This window comes from Chrysemys picta, chromosome 5 (assembly GCF_011386835.1).
Source record: "Chrysemys picta bellii isolate R12L10 chromosome 5, ASM1138683v2, whole genome shotgun sequence".
Taxonomy (NCBI): domain Eukaryota; kingdom Metazoa; phylum Chordata; order Testudines; family Emydidae; genus Chrysemys; species Chrysemys picta.
In genome coordinates, this window is record NC_088795.1 from 3,727,088 (window position 1) to 3,737,636 (window position 10,549).

At 51.9% G+C, this 10,549-nt stretch overlaps 1 protein-coding gene across 1 annotated transcript in view; it reads right to left on the bottom strand.

Annotated features, from left to right (window-relative positions):
- Positions 1-10,177, bottom strand: part of IGFBP7 (insulin like growth factor binding protein 7) — a 62,007-nt gene extending 51,830 nt beyond the window's left edge. Inside the window, exon 1 of the mRNA XM_065597446.1 lies at positions 9,723-10,177. Within this exon, the coding sequence (XP_065453518.1) occupies positions 9,723-10,137 (415 nt within the window). The 5' untranslated portion in view covers positions 10,138-10,177. The remainder of the gene's footprint in view (positions 1-9,722) is intronic.
- Between the last annotated feature and the right edge of the window lie 372 nt (positions 10,178-10,549).

The window sequence follows — 10,549 nt, forward strand, 5'->3', positions numbered from 1 at the left end:
AGCACCAAGGGTTTGTGTGGTCCCACTGACCTTAAGAGGACACCTTGTGTGATTGATTTAATCAGGCTTTGGCCTTCCCTGAGCAATGATTTACACATGGCTACGGATGGCCAGTCCCCCTTCCAGTGAAATAACCCAGCGGTTCTCAAACTGTGGGTCGGGACCCCAAAGTGGGTCATGACCCCATTTTAATGGGGTCATCAGGACTGGCTTAGACTTGCTGGGGCATGGGGCCAAAGCCTGAGCTCCACCACTTGGGGTGGAAGCCAGAGGGCTTTAGCCCTGGGCACTGGGGCTCAGATCACAGGCCCCCTGTCTGGGACTAAAGCCCTTGGGCTTCGACTTTAGCCCCCCCCACACACCTGGGGGCAGGGCTCAGGCTTCAGTCCTCCCTCCTGGGGTCATACAGTAATTGCTGTTGTCAGAAGGGGGTCACGGTGCAATGAAGTTTGAGAACCTCTGAAATAACCAATGGAAGAGCTGTCATGGGATCTGATGGGAACGGGAGCAGGGCCCACCTTTTTGATAAGTATATTTGCACAGTGCCATCCAGCTCTGAGTGAAAACAGCTCCATAAGAGAAACTATGAAAAAGAGTAAAAGCTATTTGTGTTTTCTGACTGTTGATTAGCTGGGAGCTGGACTCTGCTGTCTGGCTCACTGCATGTTACACCAGCCGAACTCAGTGTTACCTGACCTCAAGTGCATTGATAAGAAGGAATTTCTGCTGCCTGCCTACTTCATGTAATTTCAAAGCATGGGGCAGAGGCGAGCATTTATTTTGCTCCAAAATGTGCTCGTGGCTGGGGAGGACTAATACCATGCAGTGGTATGACAGTATATTCTTACAGTATATTTAGCATCAGGATTCATGAGAGCAACGGGAAAGGGACCATTAACACACCCCCCCCCCCCCCCGCTGGGCCTTTTCCCCTGAACTCTGAACCTACCCAACCTAACTGAATCCCACTACGTGAGGGTCGCCCCATCACCGTTACCCAGCCCACTTACTTGTACCTATGGCTATTTGTACCCCCTGTGTGGATGACTGACCCGCACCGCTTATCAACTGTGTCTTGATCTCGCCCACTGCTTATCCCCCCATTGGAGACATTACAGTCTGTATGTGCTGCCAACCCCAACATAACAACATCCCCCCCCTACTCTGTATGTTCCCCCCAATGATCGACAACTGACTCTTCAAATCTTTTGTACCGTTTATTTTTAAATATTCTCTAATAAAATTTTATATCTTTGTGAATGATGACTCACTGGGCTGTCATTAGCATTAATACCTAGTGGGGTTCTGTCACACAGTTGTGTGTGGACTTCAATGCTGCCATGTCTTTGAGGGAGCTGCGCTGCCATGAGGAGAGGAGAAGCCCAGTGCAATATGAAGGGCCAGGCTCCATGGGATTGGGAGCAGAGTACTTCCTGGCTCCAAAGCTCTAGAAGGTTATGTTCCTCTAAACTTCTCCCAAAAGAGGAAACCTGGGAAGGTGAACCTCTGTTTACTGAGTTTTGTCCCCCACTCTCGCCTGTTTTATCCCAGGAGAGCATGATACTAGCCAGGCTGATGCAGATTCAGTTCTCTGTCCCTGCAGCTGCTTAGCATGGTTCCAGTGAGGGTTATTTCCATTCTTGTGCCTCACAAACATTTCCAGTTTCATTTGGCTTAAAAGCAGGAAACGTCAGTCTCTCTGGCAATAAATTTTCTACACAACTTAGCTACTTTAGCACAAAGAATACAACTCATCAGACAACTACTGGACATTGTTGCACTACAAACTTCAGATTACAGGATTTTAGAAAACAAGCAACACAGAGACATAGTCCCAAGGACAAGGTCAGGGAAAATTATACAGACTCAAGTGTCGGCTTTTTCCTTTTGTTGTCCAAGAAGTAAGAAATGTCAAAGTACTCCCCTCAGGGGGATCTCACTGTAAGCAAAAGCTTCAATCATAGCTGCCATACACACAACACTGATGAATATGAAAAGCTCAGCTGGGCATGTATTTTGTCAACTTTGTCAACTAGCATTTTAATGAACTTTTATTCCCTTAGAAATAAATCCACGGTGAAAATATGTGCATCTTAAAAAGTATTTTGCATGTTAATACTTATGTAACCCTCTCTATAATAAGATCTTTGTTTCCAAGTTATTTTACCAGGTCTGCACGTAATCTCTTGTGAAATCCAGAATAAGTATTCAAGTGCATTGCCCATGCACTTCAAACACTGAATATTCTGATAGATGCTATTGTGAAATTGATCTTTATCACACACACAAAATCCAGCCATGTAGCAAAAATGGAAGTGCGTTTGTGAAATTTTCTTCTGCTGTGGTTATAAAGGGTACTCAGCATCTCCACAGAACAGGAGTATTCAAACGCAAGGATGCAAGAAATTCAAACAGTATTGGCTTGGGCATGTTTGGGGAAGTCATTTAATCTTATCATGCTTGTGTTGTTTTGAGTAAAGAAAGGCTGACCTTGCATCAACCAGTATGGCAGGCAGAGGGGAACACAGACCTTTTAAATGCCCACTGGGAAGCACAAAATGCAAACCCTGTTAAATAAGAGCAGGGTCCCAAATCCTGCCACCATTAGCACACATGGCTAGTTCCTGCTCCCCCAGTGCAAGAGGAAAAATGGGGTGTGGTGTGGGGGCAGAGTAGATGAGGGTGAGCTTCCTCATCCTGGAGGCTAAGTATGGTGCACAGGGGGCATTTTATTTAAACTCTATTGGCCCTGCCCACTGGAAGGGGTAACAGGAGATGGGGGCACCTGAGTGAGTATTGCTGGCACTTGCGCTGGTGGCATCTCTTTCTCTCTCACACATCCCCCCCAGGACCTAGTTTTTACCCAACGCAGGTGGACATTCGCTCAGATTGTATCATTTGTTCTATACGAGTGTTCTCCTGCTGTGGGTGCTGCTCCTCCGTTCCCTTCACCTCTATCTCTACCTCCGCTTAAAACTCTTCCTTCTCACCTCATGGCTCTACAGAGCTTTTCCCAGCCTGCATCGCCACCTTGGCTTTCCCTGCCCTTGTGCCTACACGTCCTCCTCTAATGCCCCATTTTAGTTTTTAAATACTATGTATATTTAAACAAAATAGGAAAAAATAAATCCCAAATTCCATTTAAAAATAAAATCAATCAACATCCACCATAGTAAACATGTTTTTCCGGACTGCTACTCTCTGAGATTTCCAAGACGTTTTCACTTGCTTATAGCTTTATGAAATATGTGGCATGACTACAACATTTCAGTGAATGAACAAACAAGCAGAAGCAGTGAGACACAATAGCGTTCAGTCTGCCATAATGAAGACGCCTGAACTTTTGCACCACTCCTTCCTGCGGAAAATATACACAGCAACAAGTGCTTAAAAGTGTTAAGAAGTTGTCATACAAATAATTTACCATAAAGGGAGTTTGTCTGGCCTAGTTCCTTAGCTGCACAGGATCTCCCACCCAACTTTATAAGGGTGGGCCCCACCTTTGCCTACTGGGAAATTGGAAAGCCAAAGATTTTGCCCTTTGGTGACCCCCCCCATCACCATTACATCTTGCCTTCTCTCTGCCATTTGAAAAAGAATCAACATCAAATATATATATTTTAAATCAGGAAGAATATATGTCTCCTTTCTTTAGAGAAATGTGAACAACGATGGGCGCTCTCTTCTACAGGCTTGTCAGGACAGGACACACCTCTCTGTTGCTCCTCCATATCAGGCAGTCATGAGCTTAAGCCCATCACAAACATTCCTTGGAGAGATGCACATCTCACCTCCATGGGGAGACCAGTAATCCATCCAGCAGAAAGGTCTGCCTACTGAGGAAGCACCAAGGAATGGCTATCGCAGCACCACAATTGAAAGGACAAACTCTCCTCCCATCATCCATGACGACTAATAACAGCCATTCGGTCTGTCTCCATGACTGCAATATAAATGGAAACCATGTAAAGGGTCCTGCAGAGGCACCGGTAAGGTACTTGTATAGGCTCAGTGATCCATCCTCAGATATAGTTTTTAAGCTAAAAGATCACGCATAACTAGCCATTTAATAACAGCAGCCCCGGATGTGCACCAATTTGGGCCACTTCCTTAAGGGTGTGGCGGGGCAATGACTCACCGGCGCAGCGCCTCCTGCTGGTCGTCCAGGGAATTAGCTCTTCCAGCCCAGAGCGCCCTCTGCAGGCCGGTATCTTGCCTGCCGCTGCCCCGTGTCCCTCCCGGACCCCGGTGCCCCTCTATGTCAGGGTTCTGCCCCCAGCAGTAACCCCCAATCTGGGTCTCCCCACCCAGGGAAACCCCCAACCTTCTATCCCCACCTTGCCTCAGTGGCTACTGCCAGTCACCATCTCCCCCCACTCACTGGGGCAGACGGCAGTCTGTAAACCACTCTTCATCGGCAAGGGGGGGGGTTGGACCAGCTGCCTCTGCCAGTCACTGAGCTGCCCTTCTGCAGCCCCAGTACCTTTTGTAGGCCTTTAACAAGGCCTTCAACCTGGGGTTTTACTAGGCTGGAGCTCCCCAGCTCCCAGGCAGCCAGGTCCTTCTCCTCTACAGATAGAGAGAAACAGTGTCCCCTTCTGGCCCACCTGCTGCAACTGCCTGATAAAACTGTAATCTCAACATCATCTTCCAAACAAGTCCATTCACTTAAACCAAGTTATCAACAGCAAGTTTTTCCAGAATGGCCAGAGCCAGTTTCAATGTTGCCCCGTGACTCCTTTGTACCCACCAAGCAGCCACATAGGCACCATGTCAACTTCCCCAGCATAGGAGCCCTTTGGCATTACATGGAGAATAGCTCTGTCCTTCCACACACAGAAGCCTCTGACAAAGTCAAGAGCAGGAGTGGGCATGGCCGAGGTGCGCCCAGTAATTCTGTTCATTGTAGCAGGGGTGCAAGGTAGGGTGGTCCTGAGGTAGCCCCAATGGAGGTGGCACAAACTGCTGCCCTTGTGCTGGTACTAGGTCTGGGGCAGGGATGAATTCAACTCTTCAAGGAAGGGATCTATGGTAGTCTTTTTGTACAGTTTGTAAAGTACCATTTATAGTGCTATAGAGGTAATATAGAGTACACAGTATAAACGTATGGTGCTCATGCTTTACTCTTCTCTTTTAGTTTCAGAAGCGCCAGAAGCACATTGAGTTTCACAAGATGTTCTTGGCTTGAAATGTGGGAAGCAAGAGGAGGAAGTGGGGGATGATAACCCTAACACACTTTGGTTATGAAAACATCCTTCCAGCAAAATGGGATTCGAGTTTCAGTTATGTTCTTGAGATGTGTCTAGAACAGTATGCCACTCCATTCCTCCCTGTCAAAAACAGTCCATTGGTTGTGGTACCTGAGGACAGCTGAGAAGCTAGGATTCCTATCAATGGCACTGCTGCAGAGAGTTTTTCAGGTAGCATTTTCTCAAAGCAAAAGCTTCAGCACTGCACATAATTACAGCACTGCTGATCTGGAACACTCTAAAGGGAAAGAGGATATTAAGAATACTGGCACATGCTTCCAGTGGCTAGTGGGAAAGCCATCTTATTAATTATGCAGGGCTTTAGTTTCTGCGGCTGTTCCTGAGGCCTTTCAAAGCAAACAATCATTTCAGTTAAATGAACCCACTTGTTTAAGCTTTGATTCAAACAAGTTGGGACAGAATTTTTGTGGTTTTGACAGCCTTCTACAGCATCTTCATCTAAATAGCTTGGGTATTTGGAAAGCCCCTGTGCAGGAAAGCCCCAGCTTTTGTGAAACCTTGTGTAGGAATGTCGGGCTCAGGGAAGCAGATGGTGGTAGGGGGTGGGAAAATTCACTCAAGGCATGAAAAGCCAGGTTGGATGGTTCCAAGTTAGGGTGACCAGATGTCCCGATTTTATAGGGACAGTCCCGATTTTTGGGTCTTTTTCTTATATAGGTTTCTATTACCCCCCCACACACACACACCACCTGTCCCGATTTTTCACACTTGCTGTCTGGTCACCCTATTCCAAGTCAGCCAGAGCCCAACAGAGAGCAGCTGATGAAAAGCTCTGGTGGCTTCATTTCTGAGGCTGTGTGTATTTCTGTGACATGGCAAGCCTTTCCCCATGTTTCTTGCTCCCTATTCAGGAGATTCCATGTGTCTCATAGTGTCCTAAAAACCCACTTAAGGTGGTCTGAGGTCCATTTTGCTTTTTAATTAGTGTCCCAATGAACCAGATTTTCAATATTTATGAGACTAGCTTTACACATCTTGGGCGTGATTTTTAAAAATGTGCACCAGTGGGTGCTTAGCCCTTCTAACAGTAAAGTTGGACACCCCAAAATGTAAGCACCCAAAATTACAGGTCATATTTTTAAAATGTTGGCCCTAACATGCAACATGCTTTACCCTCTTGTTAACAAGTTACATGGCTAAAGCTTTTTGCATTCATTTGAGAATATACCTCAAATTGTTGACATTGGACCAGATCCAAAGTCTGCTGACATGCACCAACTTCACTGGGCTTTGGATAAGACCCACAAGGTACGCTAATATAGGAAATATCAACTGACGTTTTCAATGCTACAATCGGCTCTTAAGTTATGTGGAATAAGACTGTTTCAAACTACATTTGCCACTATCCTTTTGGCTCTTGCTATATGTAACTATGATTCCAGAATGATTTCCCCTTTTTATATTGTGTATATTGAAGTTCTCAACACACAATTTATTTTCATAAAATTACCAAGAGAAATTAGACAACATCCACGGAGTACATAATTCATACAACAACATGATTTTTTCAATTTTCTCTGCTGATCTTTGGATTTTGATTGGGATCATTAAATCCTTTATAGATGATCAACATCAGGTTTCTTAAGCAAAACAACTAAAAATATTCTTCTGAAACACGTTATCAGCAACATTAGCATATGTTCTGCAGTTGATACTATATTACCCAGTTAAATACATATCACATTTAAAAGCAACAAATTCCCTTGAAAAAGAGTTTATTGCTTTAGCTTTTTCCCCTAAGCTTGTAACTAAACTATGAATGATCTGATATTAGCTTTCCGCTTAAAATCATTGTAATAATTCAGAAAAATACTACTTGTAGTGTTAGTTTAGTTGACTTATTTTGATTATTTGCATTCTTGGGATTTCTGAAGATCCTGCTGTAAAATAGGTAATAATTCATCTAGTTTACATTGACAGTTAGTTGGGGAGAAGGAACAGAGAAGAGGTGAGCTAATTGCAATTTTGTCCCTCCCATTTGCACCCCATACCATGTGCTACAGGATAGTTTTAGTACAAAAGATTAGGAAGCGGACAATCAAATTACTGTATTAGATTCCATAATATACATTAACAAAAAGAATGAATGGCTTAGTCTTATCTGAATTTGTGGACTGAGAACAGTCCACAGACGGAATCATGTAGGCTACTGGGGAAAAACCCAAAAACAAACAAACAAAAAACCATGAAAACAAAACAAAACAAAACCAAACCCTGCTAAGAAACTGAAGAAAAGCTACTATATCGCACCAAACTGAGCTTGCTTTGGGGAGCAGCATCCCATTGTTTGTACTGATGGTTCGTTCATTTTTTAAAATAACTACTATACAGATCGGTAACGGGGGGGAAGGGGGGGGGGAGGGGGAATGATGAAAATGTATGCCCAGGAATGAATGTAGGTGAAATGAAATCTCTTGGACTCTGGTGCTACACAGGACATTTGAATCCCCATCTTTCTCTGACTAGGACTTTCATGAATAATTCCCCTCTTCACTACTCTTCCCTTAGCCCACCACCTACATGCACCCAAGATCTCCAATACAGAGATTCCATTGTACACCACCGTAGGACAAGTTCGCTGATGTCCAGGGGAGGGCACAGGGCATTAATCCAACTCCAAGTAGTTCTTGTCTGTCTACTGGCAAAAACAGGGTCCCTTGGGCAGCGCCGCCATTGGTAGTAACAGCAGAAGCAATGGTGAAGGCAGGTATCTGGTGGGTTTGGGTAGGTTTAGACAACACTTGAGTCCTGTCTATGCTACTACTGGTGGAGCTACAGTGGGGGTGAATTAAGTATTCTATTTTTGCCACCGCATACATCTGTGTTAGATTAGATCTTGTCTGAGAAGATTTTGGGATCTCTCCCACCATTGCTCTAACACAGCCAGAGATCCAGCACTAAGTTAATGCCTGAGGAATATGCATTGAAAACCATCCCAAGAACACAGGTCCTGGGAAATGTCCTGGGAAGGCCTGGCATTGATGCATCAATAACACTTGCCCTGCAGTGCAAACCGGCCTCACCACTACACCAGGAGCCCAACGCTGGGATCCCAGCTGAGCTTTTCAGCTCAGCAAGCTTGCTAAAGATGTTCAGAATGTGTCTCCTCATGCACCCCTCTGCCCCAGGCCAGTCCACAATCCCTGGCAGCCCCCTATGCCCTGGTCAACATCCTCCGACCGGAACCACTGAGAAACTCAGCCCTTCATAGCCCCAAACATCAGTCTTCCATGATCCTACGCAACTCAGCTCCTAGCGACCCCGCACAGCGCCCCTTGCTCCCGCTGTAATCCTATACAGTGCCCCCTGCTCCCGCCGTGATCCCGCACAGCACCCCCTGCCCCTGCCAACTCAGCTCCTAGTGACCCTGCACAGCGCCCCCTGCCCCTGCACAGCACCCCCTGCCCCCGCCGTGACCCCGCACAGCGCCCCCTGCCCCTGCCAACTCAGCTCCTAGTGACCCCGCACAGCGCCCCCTGCCCCCGCCGTGACCCCGCACAGCGCCCCCTGCCCCTGCACAGCGCCCCCTGCCCCCACCGTGACCCCACACAGCGCCCCCTGCCCCCGCACAGCGCCCCCTGCCCCCACCGTGACCCCACACAGCGCCCCCTGCCCCCGCCAACTCAGCTCCTAGCGACCCCGCACAGCGCCCCCTGCCCCCGCACAGCGCCCCCTGCCCCCGCACAGCGCCCCCTGCCCCCGCCGTGACCCCGCACAGCGCCCCCTGCCCCCGCCGTGACCCCGCACAGCGCCCCCTGCCCCCGCACAGCGCCCCCTGCCCCCGCCGTGACCCCGCACAGCGCCCCCTGCCCCCGCCGTGACCCCGCACAGCGCCCCCTGCCCCCGCACAGCGCCCCCTGCCCCCGCACAGCGCCCCCTACCCCCGCCGTGACCCCGCACAGCGCCCCCTGCCCCCGCCGTGACCCCGCACAGCGCCCCCTGCCCCCGCACAGCGCCCCCTGCCCCCGCCGTGACCCCGCACAGCGCCCCCTGCCCCCGCCGTGACCCCGCACAGCGCCCCCTGCCCCCGCACAGCGCCCCCTGCCCCACCGTGACCCCGCACAGCGCCCCCTGCCCCCGCACAGCGCCCCCTGCCCCACCGTGACCCCGCACAGCGCCCCCTGCCCCCGCCAACTCAGCTCCTAGCGACCCCGCACAGCACCCCCTGACCCCACCGTGACCCCGCACAGCGCCCCCTGCCCCCGCCGTGACCCCACACAGCGCCCCCTGCCCCCGCCGTGACCCCGCACAGCGCCCCCTGCCCCCGCCAACTCAGCTCCTAGCGACCCCGCACAGCACCCCCTGACCCCACCGTGACCCCGCACAGCGCCCCCTGCCCCCGCACAGCGCCCCCTGCCCCCGCCGTGACCCCACACAGCGCCCCCTGCCCCCGCCGTGACCCCGCACAGCGCCCCCTCCTGCCCCCGCCCGGTACCTCCGCCCGGCCCGCACCTTGCTCGCAGGCCCCCTTGCGGCGCTGGCTGGGCCCGCGCTGGCCGCGGCGCTGGGCGCTGAGGGCGGCGGCGCGCAGGCGGCAGGCGCTGGGGTAGGTGACGCCGTCGCTGCCGCAGACGGGGTAGCGGCTCTTGCAGACGCACAGGGCGGGCGGCCCGGCGCGGCCCGGGCGGGGGGCGCACTCCAGCCCCGCGGCGCAGCGCGCGCCCGTCCCGCACGCCTCGCCCTCGCCGCGCGCGCAACGCCAGCAGCAGCCGCAGGCGTCCCGCGCGCGGCCCAGCGCGCAGCCCCGCACGGGCAGCGCCGGGCACAGCGCCGGCAGGCAGGGCCCGCAGGCGGCGCCCGAAGGCTCCTCGCCCGCGGCCGGGCGCGCCCCGAGCAGCAGCAGGCAGGCGCTGAGCAGCCGTAGCATGGCGCGGGACTGGACCGGACTGGAGCCGCCCGGCCGGGGCTCCCTCCACAAACCCCTCCCTCCGCCCGCAGACCCCCCCGACAGCCGCCCGGGCACCGCCCCTCGCCCCCGCAGCCGCCCGGCCGGGGCTCCCTCCGCAAACCCCTCCCTCCGCCCGCAGACCCCCCCGACAGCCGCCCGGGCACCGCCCCTCGCCCCCGCAGCCGCGGCTCCCTCCACAAACCCCTCCCTCCGCCCGCAGACCCCCCCGACAGCCGCCCGGGCACCGCCCCTCGCCCCCGCAGCCGGCCGGGCGGGGCTGCCCCCCAGCAGCGTCCCCACGGGCAGCTTTTGCGTGTCAGCAGGTGAGGGGGACCCCGGGCGGAGGTGTGAGGCGCTGATGGCTTTGATCGGACCAGCTTCTGCTGGTGTA